General features: G+C 41.3%; 1 protein-coding gene across 1 annotated transcript; it reads left to right on the forward strand.

The window, feature by feature from the left end:
- The first annotated feature begins 544 nt into the window (after positions 1–544).
- LOC121545723 (citrate synthase, mitochondrial) lies at positions 545–15857 on the forward strand. Its single transcript, XM_041856495.2, has 11 exons — positions 545–718; positions 4656–4703; positions 4997–5104; positions 7158–7223; positions 7606–7737; positions 8188–8376; positions 9025–9227; positions 11348–11477; positions 11717–11818; positions 12084–12293; positions 12558–15857. The coding sequence occupies exons 1-11, from the start codon at positions 662–664 to the stop codon at positions 12729–12731; spliced, it is 1419 nt and encodes a 472-aa protein (XP_041712429.2). The 5' UTR covers positions 545–661; the 3' UTR covers positions 12732–15857.
- The last annotated feature ends 576 nt before the right edge of the window (positions 15858–16433 follow it).

Consider the following 16433-nt stretch of genomic DNA (forward strand, 5'->3'; position numbering starts at 1 on the left):
TGTTTGCAATATTATTTAGTGTGTTCCCTGGAAAAGCTCCCCATCACTGGCTGCTTTGGAGAACACAAGTGGAGCCTCAGCCAAAGTACCAGGTTTGAAATACTGAATGAATAACTAACTGTCTGTTGTGTCAAGCAGAATTTCTTGAAACTGTCTCATAGGTGTCAGGTGCTTTTACCCTACTCTCCCTAGACCCCAACAGCCGGAACCCATAGATTTGGCAAGAATATGGCTGTGTATTTTCACCATATTGCTGATATGTATCCAATTCTTTCAGATCTACACCTGGACGTTATATGGTCCTGTCCAGAAACATCCCCTGACCATACTTGAATGATAGTTTTACCACAGAGTTTCTCTACCATCTTTGGTTTTACTCTGACTCAATTAATTTCAATTGCGTGACAGACTGAAACGGAAACGTGTTCTTAAATATACCCCAGTTGTCCGTCTGCCTTAGCCAATCGTTTCGATTGATAGAGACACACGAGTCTCAACTGGCCAATCAGGTTAGATTTCGCTGCAACCACCATCCAATCAACGATACGTCTACTTGCGGGCCCCAATCCCTCTTCAACCTTCAGTAGTGCTTTTTCTGTAGGGGCACCTTCAACCAGAGACTTTCACAAATAGAATAAACTATATTTTCTCCACAGACACCATGTCCTTTCTGACTACCGGTATCAGCAGGCTAGTGCCAAGACTCCTTAATTCAAAGGTAAGCCGAAGCAAAGAACATCTCCCAAGTAGAGTGGATGTCAGTGTTAGCTGTAGCTAAATAGTTTGCTAGCAAGTAAACTTCTACTAACGTTAGATAGCTAAAAGTTACAGGCTTGCACGCTCGCCAGGAAAAATGTAGGTTGTTGTTTTCAAGCACATTCATGTACGCTAGTAGTGGCTACACACCGCCAAACAGTTTTGGAACTTGGCAACGATGGTCCTCTTTCTTGTAAACTATTTTTGTGTTGGCACTGGCGCGTTTCGTAAGTTTGTTAAGGTTAACTGCGAGCTAGTCATCTGACATAGGAGATGGCAGGCTAGTTAGTTACTGTTAGATAGCCAGAGGAGGGTGATGTTTGACTGTTAGGTATCCATCCTCTCACGTGGAATTAAGTTAAACTGGTTGCTTGAATAATCAAAATCGTTCCTATTTCTTATAGCTAGCTACTATTACTGTCAGCAGTAGCAAGTTAACATGCTCGTCCACATCTCCTTATTCCCCTAATTTGACCTTCAGTGCTAACATTTCCTTCATAGCTAAATGCCATAGCTACTAGCCAACACAACAGCAACTATCTAGGTTTGTTCATTTTCAGGTGTTGTGTTGTTGCCAAGTCTCTCCATCTTGCTAGCTATGTAGCAAGAATGGCAAAAATGGTATCCACGAGTTCATCCGATTCTGGGGAAGTAGATTAAGGGCCTCATGGCCAAAATCATGTAGTGTCCCTTTAATTTAGCGATCCAATTATGTAATAGGTCAATGCATATGTCATACTTAAGAACACACATTGATTTGCATTCTGTCTTGTGTCTATCTATTTCAAGCGTTTCATAGAGGTCAGTATTGATTCCAGGGTGCCACTGCTACCTTCCTGGTCAGGAGTCAGACTGTAACTAGATTGTAACCTACAGTACTGACTAATCAATTAGCCTCCTGCGCAGATCATTCTATTTCTATTGACCAGACAGCTGACACATCACAATAATCATTTTATTTGTGCCATCTTCTTTGAAGGACTGTGCACCTTCAACTTCTCAGACAGAGATGAAGGCTCAGGGGTTTGCTTCTCTGAACTTTGTACAAAGTGGTAATTCCTTGTCAGTTCTCTGAGCATTGCAGTTAGGAATCTGTGAAATGTCTTTGTTTTACCAGAACTACCAACCTTACACAATTATATCAGCTAGAATTTGATGTTCAGGGACTGTCATTTTTGAGGGAATTTGTAGAATATTTCAGTATGCCTCCCTGTAGGCCTATCCAAGGGGATATATCATCCATTAAAACAGACTACTTCAAATGTGACATGTTGAATTAGACGGATGCATAGTGATTTAGGACAGTGCTTGCCCATTCAGAAACTTGGTTGCATTTCTTCCTAGTTCCTTTATGTCAGCATTGTCTTGCAAGAAACCTTCTATACATATTTGCCCATTGTAGAAGTTCATGAAGTAACTTTTTGGACCTGAATGCCAAAACATTCGAGATAAAGGTGCTCAAAGTTTAGCTACCTATTTTGCATACTCCTCCATACCATGGACATCCTTGTATTCATCACTTGAAAAGATAAATGGTTGAGATTGGTATTATTCAAAAGCATACAAACAGGGTTGTCAAACGGTTTAGGGTTTTTTTGTGTAAAAAAAAAAAAAGACGACAACCTCAGATGATGTAAAATAGGGTCTAAGCTACAATGTGAGAATATGAAGAAAAAAATCTGAGTTGACGCATTTTGAGAGAAATTATGTTAACCTCTTAAGGATCGGACCCTTTTTTTCAATTTTCGCCTAAAATGACATACCCAAATCTAACTGCCTGTAGCTCAGGACCTGAAGCAAGGATATGCATATTCTTGATACCATTTGAAAGGAAACACTTAGAAGTTTGTGGAAATGTGAAATTAATGTAGGAGAATATAACACATTAGATCTGGTGAAAGATAATACAAACAAAAAAACATTCGTTTTCTATTTATTTTTTTGTTCCATCATCTTTGAAATGCAAGAGAAAGGCCGCAATATAATATTGCAGTTTAGGCGCAATTTAGATGTTGGCCACTAGATGGAAGCAGTGTGTGCAAAGTTTCAGATTGATCCAGTGAAACATTGCAATACTGGTCTATTTTGTACAAAGTCTGCCCAAATGTGCTGAATTGGTCAATTGATACATTTTCAAGTACATAACTATAGAGAACATACAAAAATGATATGGTAAAGTATGAAAAATGTATGCACTCACTAATTGTAAGTCGCTCTGGATAAGAGCGTCTGCTAAATGACTAAAATGTAATACAAAATGTAAGTTTACTCACTCCCAGGAATGTCATACATGATGGATCATTAACTTATACACTAACTTTCACATCTAGATGGCCGGGCGGGGTGTGTGTGGAGCCAGAGACAGCAGGGGTTCAAACTATAACCCAGTTCCTACATTTGAAAATAAAAATTGATTTTATCAAACAAAACTATGCTACATTTTATCTCTGGGACCCTTAGGATGACAAATCAGAGCAAGATTACTGAATGTAATTACATTATTTACCTTCAGAGGTGAATGTATGAAACCAGTTGCCATGATAAGTTTTTTGTTGTTGTGCACTCTCCTCAAACAATAGCATGGTATTTTTTCACTGTAATAGTCACTGTAAATTGGACAGTGCAGTTAGATTAACAAGAATTTAAGCTTTCTGTCCATATAAGACATGTCTATGTCCTGGAAAGTTTGCTGTTACTTACAACAGTCTTACTAATCACATTAGCACACGTTAGCTCAACCATCCCGTATACGGGTCACTGATCCATAGGGGGTTAAAGGTTAAAAAAAAATCCGTAATTGTCATTAAAAAAAAATTAAATCAAGAAATTATTACATTGTTTGACAACCCTGTTTGTAAGCTTTTAAATGGGATCAAACTCAACTGTTTATCTTTCCAGCGATTAAGATATTGATGTCTCATGGTATGGTGGGGTGTGCAAAATGGGTCAATTTTGAGCACCTTTATCTCCTGAATGTTTTGGCATTCAGGTCCAAAGTCACTTTCTGACCACTTCTTCAATGGGCAAACATGTATGGAAGGTTTGTTTAAATCAAAAGGGATGCTGTCAAAAAGTGATTTAATTAAAATTGATTATACCCAGAATTAACTGGGTTTGCCTTTGCAGTCTGTCTGCACTACAGCAGTAGTGTCAGGTTTATTTGTTCTTGGTGGAATGAAAATGACATACATTATGGTTCATTGAAATTGTGAGAAATATTGCTATGTTTTTGCTCTAAGCCCTGTAGGCTCATTCTCATTCATTATTAGAAGCTGGTATCCTGTCTCATTATATCAGCTGCCCCCCATTTACCTCTGACAACATAATGGTCTCCCTCTGTCAACTCTGTCGTGGATGTTGTGAGTCTGTGGGGTTGGATACCTAGGCCAGGGATCATCAACTACATTCAGTGGCAGGCCGATTTATTATTGTTCTCGAGAGGATGGTCAGGGGGCCGGAACATAATTACATATATCTCTCTATTATACGTGGAAATACTTTGGAACAGATTTCCCTAATTAAAATAACTTGGAGCTGATTAGCAGGTGTTTTACAGTCTTTTATGTCCAACAATAAAAATATTTAAAAAATAGGCTCTGAACTTGGAGGGGCCAAATAAAATCACTTGCGACCCAAATTCGGCCCATGGGCCGACAGTTGGAGAACCCTGATCATGGCTAACTGAGGAGCAGCAAGCAATCAGGAGTTCATGATACTGTCAGCTCAATGATTCAATTAGGCCTAGTTCTAGTAGTTGCAAGTATTACAGTTTAGAAATTGGAAAGCAGAGTGCAGTTGTGCTTTGAAGCTTCTCTAATTCCTCGTTTACACTCGGGGCTAAACAACGCTGGTTTTCGACCACATACACTGTTTTCTGATACTTGCATTTTCCTCTGCAGAATGCCACCTGCGTTCTTGTGGCGTCCAGACATGCCAGCTCCTCAACAGTAAGTACTCTGACTACCTCATCAAGGGAACTCATCAATTTGCTCTTTATTATCATCATTGTTAGTTAAACATAATGTTAATAGGAATTGACAAAAATAGATGGTTTCCCTCTCTGTTCTCTCTGCCATTATGGACCATGCCAGTGTTTTTCAAGCTATTGTTTTGGATCTAATGTTTGTTTGACTAACACAGAGGTTCACTAGGTTCTCTGTAGTTGTCTTTTATATAGGCTGTTTTTGAATTGATGTGATTTCGACTGAGCTTTTAGTGAGACATGGCTGTGTTTTTGCAGAATCTAAAGGATGTTCTATCAGACCTTATTCCAAAAGAACAAAGTAGGATCAAGAGCTTCAAACAGCAGTTTGGAAAAACCAAGATTGGATCGATCACTGTTGATATGGTAAGTAACTGACCCATATTCAGTAACTCAGAACCTGATGTTAGTAAAACCATACAAGAGAATCAGAAAGGCTTTTGATGTAGAAATAAACCACATATACAGTACCAGTCAAAAGTTTGGACACACCTACTCATTCAAGGGTTTTTCTTTATTTGTATATATATTTTTTTTACATTGTAGAATAATAAAGACATCAAAACTATGAAATAACACACATGGAATCATGTAGTAACCAAAAAAGTGTTCAACAAATCAAAATATATTTGAGATTCTTCGAATAGCCACCCTTTGCCTTGATGACAGCTTTGCACACTCTTGGCATTCTCTCAACCAGCTTCACCTGGAATGCTTTTCCAACTGTCTTGAAGGAGTTCCCACATATGCTGAGCACTTGTTGCCTGCTTTTCCTTCACTCTGCGGTCCAACTCATCCCAAACCAACTCAATTGGGTTGTGGTCGGGGGATTGTGGAGGCCAGGTCATCTGATGCAGCACTCCATCACTCTCCTTCTAGGTAAATAGCCCTTACACAGCCTGGAGGTGTGTTGGGTCATTGTCCTGTTGGAAAACAAATGATAGTCCCACTAAGCCCAAACCAGATGGGATGGTGTATCGCTGCAGAATGCTGTGGTAGCCATGCTGGTTAAGTGTGCCTTGAATTCGAAATAAATCACAGACAGTGTCGCCAGCAAAGCACCCCACACCATAACACCACCTCCTCCATGCTTTACGGTGGGATCATCCGTTCACCTGCACCGCGTCTCACAAAGACACAGCGGTTTGAACCAAAAATCTCAAATTTGGACTCCAGACCAAAGGACAGATTGCCACCGGTCTAATGTCCATTGCTTGTGTTTCTTGGCCCAAGCAGGTCTCTTCTTATTATTGGTGTCCTTTAGTAGTGGCTTCTTTGCAACAATTCGACCATGAAGGCCTGATTCACACAGTCCCCTCTGAACAGTTGATGTTGAGATGTGTCTGTTACTTGCACTCTGTGAAGCATTTATTTGGGCTGCAATTTCTGAGGCTGGTAACTCTAATGAACTTATCCTCTGCAGCAGAGGTAACTCTGGGTCTTCCATTCCTGTGGCACTTAATGGTTTTTGCAGCTGCACTTGAAGAAACTTTCAAAGTTCTTGAAATGTTCCGTATTGACTGACCTTCATGTCTTAAAGTAATGATGGACTGTCGTTTCTCTTTGCTTATTTGAGCTGTTCTTGCCATAATATGGACTTGGTCTTTTACTAAATAGGGCTGTCTTCTGTATACCCCCCCTATCTTGTCACAACACAACTGATTGGCTCAAACGCATTAAGAAGGAAATAAATTCCACAAATTAACTTTTAAGAAGGCACACCTATTAATTGAAATGCATTCCAGGTGACTACCTCATGAGGCTGGTTGAGAGAATGCCAAGAGTGTGCAAAGCTGTCATCAAGGCAAAAGGTGGCAATTTGAAGAACATCAAATATATTTTGATTTAACACTTTTTTTCCCATTGCTACGTGATTCCATATGTTTTATTTCATAGTTTTGATGTCTTCACTATTATTCTATAATGTAAAGATTAAGAAAAACCCTTGAATGAGTAGGTGTGTCCAAACTTTTGACTGGTAGTGTAGATCAGAGAAACCATGGTAAAATATTTTTCTAAATTCCACCAAATTGGGTCTGATGTTGCCTTGAAGCCATCTCCCTTTTAGTATACTAGAGGTAATGTGATGTCACATGTCTAAGCCAGTTCCCTGCCAGCTGAGCACATAGCTGAGTCACAGCTCTTGCCTCACACCATTTATCACAGCAGGCTCACTCCAGGGTCACACACACACCTCAGCTTTGACTGTGTCATCCACACATGTTTATCATTCACATGATCTCTTCACCCTTATTATGGCTATGAATAATGCAGATGGATTAGGGTCATGGTTCATCTGATTCCTTACGCATTTGATTTTAGACACACATGCTATTTCTGGACTGATCAAAGAGCAAATGAGTCTAGCCTTAATTGAGCTTTCTGTTCAGAATGTAATTTGTGTTTGTGTGTTTTCCAGGTCTATGGTGGGATGAGGGGCATGAAGGGTCTGGTGTACGAGACCTCAGTACTGGATCCTGATGAGGTGTGTTTCCTGTCCTCACAACACACACAATCCACTAAACAGTAACACCCACAGAATGATTGCTGTGTCGAAGCTGAGCACCGTTGGCCCTTGTGTATAAGCCATACACTTATCTAAATTGCATCCACTTACATAAATTGAATTGTAAAATAAATCAGTGTCAATGGAAGTGTCACTGGTCCTCCAGTAACCTCAGCTGGTGGCGGTTAAGAATCCTAGAATGTTAAGATTTTCCAAATAATTCTGTTGATAAAGCTGCATTTACAGTAACTACTCCCCCTTTGTTGTGGTTTATTGTGCCATCATTTTAGACAATGCTCATTTGCAATATATGATGACTATATTAAGCATTACTCCTTGTATGTCCTGTTACTTTCTTTAGGGCATCCGTTTCCGGGGCTACAGCATTCCGGAGTGTCAGCAGCTGTTGCCCAAGGCTCCAGGAGGTCAGGAGCCACTGCCTGAGGGCCTCTTTTGGCTGCTGGTCACAGGACAGGTCCCCACAGAGGAACAGGTGAGAAGGGGCTAGAACGGGAGGATTCAGTCTGCTCAAGTTAAAAAGGAGGTTAAGAAAAAAGGTTTATTACGCATCTTTGTATATTTGCCTTCTTGTAATGAAACTGAAAACTGTATTCAGAAAAACTACCAGAAGTAGTGTTTGCTGCAGCACTGTCTTGAAGCCACCTCAAGATGAGGTCTAATTGGACCCTCATATGGCTCAGCTAGAGGAATTTCCTATGTTATTACATACTACAAGCAAGTTATTTTATGGTTTAGGAGGAAGGCATTGCAACAATCGAGTTTTACTTTTTGTTCCTGATGACTCACATTGAAGTTCTACAACTGTAGCCATGTGGTGGGGATTTATAGTGTTTGAGATTAAATAACATTTCTGTTCTGACTTGTGGCATTTTTATTGTCCCTATTTAAACTCACCAATCCTATTTGCATCTCATCTTTTCAGGTGAGCTGGTTGTCCAAAGAATGGGCTAAGAGGGCAGCACTCCCCTCCCACGTGGTCACCATGCTAGATAACTTCCCTACCAACCTGCACCCCATGTCCCAGTTCAGCGCTGCCATCACAGCTCTGAACAGCGAGAGCAGCTTTGCACAGGCCTACTCTGAGGGCGTTAACAAGGCCAAGTACTGGGAGGTGAGTCTCACACACACACAGACAGATTCTTCACAGACCTAGTATTTGAAATCTTTCAAGTACTTTGGCTGTGTTTGATTGAGCTTGCCTGGCAAAATGAAACAAACAGAATAGTCCCAAAGGTGTAAACCTTGCACATCTGGCTCTCCAGGCAGGCTAAAGCCAACGATCAAAGTATTTGAAAAATGTAAAATACCATTTGAACCCAGGTCTGTAGTCATTACACTACAATGCAATACAGTCAGGTGTGGGTAAATACATTAAAGCAGAGGGCGATGCTGGATGGATGAGTCATCCTCACTAAACCTTGACAGATTAAAGTGCTTTTCAAGTGTCTGTTCATTCTTTTTAATGGTGAATGTTAACATGCACACCAGGTCTCCCTTGAAAAAGAGCATATTAATATGTTCCTAGACTTCCTGGTTAGAATAAGATTAGGCTCAAATAAATAAATACCACCACACTGTTTTCTGGCGGGGTGCAGGGAATTACAGCCCCAGAATTCGACAGACCAAAGCGTGAACAGAAAATAAACTATACTTGCAGGGGTAATTGTGTGTGTGTGGGGTTTATCATGTAGTTCAGTTAGATCCTGTGGGAGACAGTCTACTGCCTGTTGATTAAACCACCTACCCTACTCTATTTCAGTTCATCTATGAGGACTCCATGGACTTGATTGCCAAGTTGCCGTGTGTTGCTGCTAAGATCTACCGTAACCTGTACCGTGAGGGCAGCAGCATTGGCGCCATCGACTCCAACCTGGACTGGTCCGCTAACTTTGCCAACATGCTGGGCTACAGTGACTCTGCTGAGTTCACTGAACTTATGAGGCTCTACCTTACCATCCACAGGTATTGTACTATGGGCCAGTTTCAGATTAAGCGGAAGAATTTCCATTTAAGTAGCTTTTTTTCAGGACTAGGTTTAAACTGTCTGGGAAACCAACCTTAAAGGATGTACATTTCAACCATTATTACCGTTTAGGTGTGTTTGGGTCATTGACAGGGCATAACATTTTGGCATTGTCGGGTAAGATGTCTTATTTCACGAGCCACGTTGGAGGGTGGTGTGGTCAGGGTTCCACAGTGCAAGCATTTCACTTGCATTTGTGAATAAAAAGAGTTAGAAGTCAAGTATGAGCACATTTAGGTGTTTCTGTCATTTTGTTTCATAGCTGGTAGCTGATCCTATAATATATATTCCCACCTCACGCAGCAACACTGCCTGGCTGGGAAGCTGTGCGCACTGAAGATGAATTTTTAGAAGAGCTGCTCACAGGCATAAAAGTTGGTCTAATTTACTAAAGTCTACTAAAGGGTGTGTTTCTTGGCTATTTACATTGTTTAGTTCACAAGCAAGGTTGTTTTCAATGTTTGAGTTTGCTTAAACTGCTAGCGAAGACACATCGGCTACTAGTCTCCTGAGTGGCGCAGTGGTCTAAGGCACTGCATCGCAGTGCTAACTGTGCCACTAGAGATCCTGGTTCGAATCCAGGCTCTGTCGCAGCCGGCCGCGACCGGGAGACTCATGGGCGGCGCACAATTGGCCCAGCGTCGTCCAGGGTAGGGGAGGGAATGGCCGGCAGGGATGTAGTTCAGTTGATAGAGCATGGCGTTTGCAACGCCAGGGTTGTGGGTTCGTTTCCCACGGGGGGCCAGTATAAAAAAATATGTATTCACTAACTGTAAGTCGCTCTGGATAAGAGCGTCTGCTAAATGACTTAAATGTAAATGTAGTCAGATTGTCTATCTCACAGGCACACTGTCACTGACGACTCAAGCTTAAATCATAGTCCACAGACACTAGGATGCGATAGTCCAGCATCCCTCTGAGACCCCCATCAGCGGGGACACACAGCCCGAACGCTCACCTCCCCACAATTCCCAACCAGTGCGTCTCCGGTACGCGCCCTCTATTCATTTCAAATTAAATCAAGCTTTATTTATACAGTACATTTCAGACATGGAATGCAACATTATGTGCTTCACATGAAAATAATAATAAAAACAATGAAAATAAAAACATAAGAGGATTTAAAAAAATAAAATGTACAAACTGAATTTGAATGTGATGACTCTTGGAGAAATGGCTTGAGCTGTGCTGAGAATGAGAAAAGTATGAACGCCAACGGTCCAATATTCTAGAGCACTGCTGTGCGTACGCATACACGTTTTGGACTATGATAGAGCCCTTAAAGGGGCAGCTGAACATTACATTTATATTTTAGTCATTTAGCAGAGACTCTCTTAGTGCAATCATCTTAAAAAAGCTAGGTGGAACAACCACATATCTCAGTCATAGTAAGTTCATTTTTCCTCAAAGTAGCTAACAGCAAGGTTAGTGCTAGCAAGGTTAGTGCTTTTTTTTTATATAGATTTCGGTTAAAAGACTCGGGTCACTTCTTACTAGTAATACATTTTATTGTTTTAGAAACATTACAAAGCATGTTCACCATTTTTATTTATATATTTGTTGGTGTAATTATGGCAACAACAACAAAAAATTGGCTGGTAAAATTTTTTAGTGGCTGGTGGATTTTTAAATCTACCTGCCACAGTGGCTGGTGAACCAAAACGTTAGTTTCAGGCCCTGGTCATTGAAACGCGCTATACAAAACCCTTGTATTCATATTATTATTAACCATTATGTCATTGATTTATTTGACTTTTGGGGGGGCAGCCATTTTGTCTATTTTTGGCTGTAGCTCCTTCCCCTTCCCTTGCCATTAAATTCTGACATTGCAGGATAGCGAATTGTGAAACCCTCAAAAATGAATATTCTCTGCCCTCTAGTGTTCATAAACTGCACTTGATAGTAAACAAATTTTATGTTAGACACAATTGAAAATTGTGTCTTGGATAGATCTGTATTTGAATATAGATCTGTATAAATGTTAGTAATCATTTACTGTCAATTCCAATTTTGTGATGAATAACATAGTAACCAACTGTCTCTGGGGTTCCTGTTTTAGTGACCACGAGGGAGGTAATGTCAGTGCCCACGCCAGTCACCTGGTGGGCAGTGCTCTCTCTGACCCTTACCTCTCCTTCAGTGCTGCTCTGAACGGGCTGGCTGGACCTCTACATGGGCTGGCCAACCAGGTCTGTCAAGCCTGTCCTCTGCTCTGCACTGTGCCACTAGGATTGACATCCTCTTGACTCACTGACCTGCTCTCTCCCAGAGTCATTAGTGGATGGATAGATATACATGATCCTTATAAACATCATAAGCACAACAACAGTCACTGAGAAGTGTTATAATAGTATTTCTGTTTTAGCCTTGCTGAGGTTGATATTATAGTATGTTGCTGATGTGATGTGTTTCTCTGTATGCCCTGCAGGAGGTGCTGATGTGGCTGACGGCCCTGCAGAAGGAGATGGGAGGGGAGGTGTCTGATGAGAAGATGAGGGATTACATCTGGAACACACTCAAGTCTGGCAGGGTAAGAGATGGCTGAAAACATCTGGGACGCATCTTCACTACTACGACGCATCTTACCTTACCCACCAGTGACCGTGACAGCCTTAGGGGGCCATATGGCATCATTAGCGTGGTTTCCAGTTCCATAAAGTATTTACAAGAAGTAATCCCATGTTGTGCCTCTCGGTTTCAAACATCTCTTGCGTTAACAAGAACCAGTTAACCCAGAGAGAAGTGGAAACCTTGCTAATCACCCCTCACACCCTCTCTCTCTCTCACCCCCATAGGTGGTGCCAGGCTATGGGCATGCTGTCCTGAGGAAGACTGACCCCAGGTACCAATGCCAGCAGGAGTTTGCCTTCAAGCACCTGCCCAACGACCCCATGTTCAAACTGGTGCACCAGCTCTACAAGATCGTGCCCCCAGTACTGCTGGAGCAGGGCAAGGCCAAGAACCCCTGGCCCAACGTAGACGCCCACAGTGGAGTGCTGTTGCAGGTAAAGGATAAGAGGTGTAGTGTTCTACTTAACAATGTCCTATTGTACTGCACACATTGTCATGTAATACAGATCTGTTTTTTGAACCACCTTGAATTTGTAAGTGGGCTTTTTGACTGGTCAGCATTGTTAGCCAGATGTGTTTCAATCAAAAGCATCACAGCACCTGTGAGTTTAGCCTTTCAATCATCACTGACCTCTGCAATAAACAACATTTGACCTCTCCCTGACCTTCCTCCTGACCTCTCTCCTTCTCCACTACAGTACTATGGGATGACAGAGATGAACTACTACACTGTGCTGTTTGGCGTGTCCCGAGCCCTGGGGGTGCTGGCCCAACTTATCTGGAGCCGAGCCCTGGGCTTCCCTCTAGAGCGCCCCAAGTCCATGAGCACGGACGGACTCATGACCCTGGTGGGGGCCAATAAGTCCGGCTGAAGAAGATGAGGGGGAGGAAATAACGTGTGCAAGTGACCTGTTCCTAAATCATACTTCCGTGTTCATGTCCCTGGTCTTTTGAATGGGCTTCAAGATTTATATTGTCAAATTCATGAAAACGACCATTGTGCTACGTTTTTGCCCATTTGAAGACCATTCAAAAAGCCTAGAAAAGTTCAAAAACGAATAGGCTACTTGTCACGTCACTTGCATGGCGTATTCAAATAAAAGCTGACCTCACCCCCATCCCCATGGAAGAGATTCAAAGAGACAGTACACATTTTAAATTAATCCAAAAAGGGCTTTTAATATTTACATTATTTAGTGCAGGCACGTGCACAGATAGGAGTCAATATATACCCAGCACCTGCCCCTTGGCCCTCCCACTTGCCAAGTGCCCTTTTGGGTGGTGGTATAATTAGAATTTTTTGTATAAAGTTTTGTTGTTGTTCTGAACCCATTACCCGCAAGTCGTCGTGACGTTGTCAAGTTCACCCACCCCGTCCATTGGTTGCCCCTGATGGTCTGGCGTGTACAGAGCTCACGCGTGCAAGGTTGCGCTTTTTTCCCGGACTACCCTGTACTGAGATTGCGCACGCTGGTATCCAAACCCTGCATGGCTTGAGATGCGGTCACCGGTCGTGTGTGTGTGTGTGTGTAAATGTCAACAGTACTACCGCAGCAGAATAACATTTGATTAACACTTGATTATCATCAATATTCGGTCTGGTTGGCTGATACGTGCAGCAGAGAGAGTCAGTAAGACCGAGAGGAGCTGGTGCATCAACGACCCTTGCTCCGACCCAACTCCATCCGGTCCTCAGTCGGAAGCAACCCAGGCAGTCTAGACGCTAGCTAACCACCATATACAAAAATATCCACAAAAGCCACTAGCCAGCCAGCCGTATATCTTGAGTTAGAAGATTATGAATATTATATTATGAAGTTATTATTTAAGAGCACTGAAGATAAATCCCAATCAGTAAAAACAATTGAGCTAGCTAACTAGCAGATTTACATCAATCATCAACATCAATGATCAGCTGATAGCCCACCCTCTTTTCCTGATGTCAATCATGTCTTTAGGAGGCACCGTAACTAGCTTCCTTACAATTTGTGATGAGTGAGTGTGTTGTTGCAAAAATTAATGTCTATGCTCACTTTTGTTTTTCACTACAGAGGCAGTTGGTATGTTATGAATTTTAAGATGTGAATTATGAGTTGTTTTTTTTCAGTACAGTAGGCCAATGCAGTCTGCTGGCATCTCATCAGCCTCCCCCATGTGCCTGTGAGGACTGGGCTGCACCAACTGATTGAAGATGGCATGGGGCTTAAAAAGTAGTATGCAATCCAAACTGCTATGCTCTGTTTTACCATTGTTTCACTCTGAGCAGTTTGGTTTCCAGGCTACGTAAAAATGTAATTATGTGGGGAATTACAGAGCAATCCCAAATGGTCATCAATTGAGATTTCACTTTTAGTAATTTCTTATATCTATTTAACTTGAGTGGTAGTTTGACATCAAGATGAAACCTTTTACAAAGTTAGCAAACTTAGTAAGGATGCAAGTAACTTTTAATTTGAGTCACATTTTGCTGCTGATGTTTGCTGAAGCTTCGATATTGTCTGGAAAGTCTTGCCTAATCTAAGCCAACAGGGAAATGTATTTTTTTGTTGTTGCCTGAAACCCTCACCACATTTCTCTATGCAATTTCTCCCTGACCATACTCTACCTACACTCCAGTAAAGGAAAAAGGTCCTTCCTTGTAAAAGTATCTAACTTCTATTGAAGATGTTCAATCTATCCAAGGAAGAATGCAAATCAGTAAAAAATACAGAATTAAACAGTACTGCCCCTTTACATCTATCTTTCTGTCTCACCAGATTCCCTGACTTCAATGGATTTAACCTTGAACATACCTCTATGATCAAAATAACCTGGTTTGTTTTGTCATTCAATATTGTTCTACATTCTTTCCTTTCATTTTCTGTCTATGCATCTTTTGTAATGTAGGATTGACTTGTGTAGGTAGGAGCATATGATCGAAGAGCTTTGGTTGTAGCCTGGAGCACCCAAAGGCCTGATAGTAATGGCATAGACTTGTATATTTGAAGGATTGAGAGAAGGACAAGGTCTTCTGCTTTTAGTATGTGCTTGAGAGCAAGCTTGAACATAAGTATGCAGCCAAGAGGGGCTTTTTATCTTTTGGGGTTCCTGTCTTATTTTGGTTTATAATGTATGTTGTTAATTATGCCCCAGAAGAGCGCTTCAGTGAGCTGCTACTCCAAAATGAGCGCTTGCTAGTTTGGAATCCCTTCTTCTTAGCAATAGGAAAACCCCTATTTTGATTTTGTGTCCTTTTTATTAGAGGTTTTGGGTGTTGAATGAATAACCATGTAATGTATAGAGAGGATAATCCTATTGTGGATACAGCATTTGTGGTTTTATTTATGCGTTGTGTAAATAGTTATAAATATATATGTTTCGCTTGAATATATATGAGCTCTACACAACCATATTGCTCAGTCATATAGCTGTGTGACTTCCAACCTCACTCATCACCATATTTCAGTTTTACATGTTTTGAAAGTTACTCTTACAATGAAGTAGATGTACGTACTCTGGCTGTCTTGTAAATAAATATATTGCCCATTTCTATGGGCTTCTTCTGCTGTTAAGGGGATGTTTGCTTTGACTGATTCAAGCTTGCTCACAGGCCATAGCAGCAGTTGGTCCGAGGCCCATAGCAGCTTTCCTTGTCTGCTTTAATATAGGGTTATCAACACTCCGTTTTGTGTAGCATCAGTGGGACCCTGCTCACTTGAACAACTAAATAATCATTAAATGTTTCAGACTTCCCTTCAATCCCCTCAGATTTTATAAGCCTTGCATTTGTCTCTCTTTTGGGTTTCATATGTGTCTGTGTTTTTATTCTTAGTTTGTCTTGTGGAACATCTGGTTGTTTCTGATCAAATCAGGTGTAGGATACTGTGAAACCAGGGAAGAGCCATTGAAGTTTGATGCATTTGGGAAACTATATAGCGGGATGGGGCTGGATAGGTCAAATGGGAGAAAGGAGCTAAGGAGAACAAAAAATGGAAAACCAATAAATGTTTTCAATAACACTTGGTGTCATGTGTTTGTTTTTACTCATGGTGTGTAAAGAGGTTGGAAACTGACAAGCTTTATTCAATAACAAATGGAAAATTCCAAAGTCACTGGTAATCTATTCCTGGCAGATCAGCCTCCTGTCTCAATGTCCTGGATGACTACATTATAGGATTTTGATAGTCTGGGATTTCTAGGTGTTGAAATTAAGGTCCTGTGCATGTATAAGTACACACAACCAGGTTCCCATAGGGGAAGTGTCAAATCTGCCCAGCAATCCCTGTCTCAGCTCTGCCTCTCTTGTTTCTGGCTCTGTGGAGAACTGTAGTCATGAGACCAGCCAGAGGATAATGTTACACACACTGAAACAACCAATTAGTCTCAACCACTGTTGCATAAGCCCCAACTGTAGTCACGGTTTTTGTGAATCCACCAGGCATGAGGCTCTGCAACAGGCCAAGCTTGTTTCTGTATACAGGGCTAGACAGCTGAATGATTAACAAGGAAGTGGGGCTTTGTTTAGTGAACTTTATTTAATGTCCAACAATCAATTGATATTGTTCTGGTTAGGTACTTATTTTGTGATTTGATTG

Source organism: Coregonus clupeaformis, chromosome 30, assembly GCF_020615455.1.
Source record: "Coregonus clupeaformis isolate EN_2021a chromosome 30, ASM2061545v1, whole genome shotgun sequence".
Classification (NCBI taxonomy): Eukaryota; Metazoa; Chordata; class Actinopteri; order Salmoniformes; family Salmonidae; genus Coregonus; species Coregonus clupeaformis.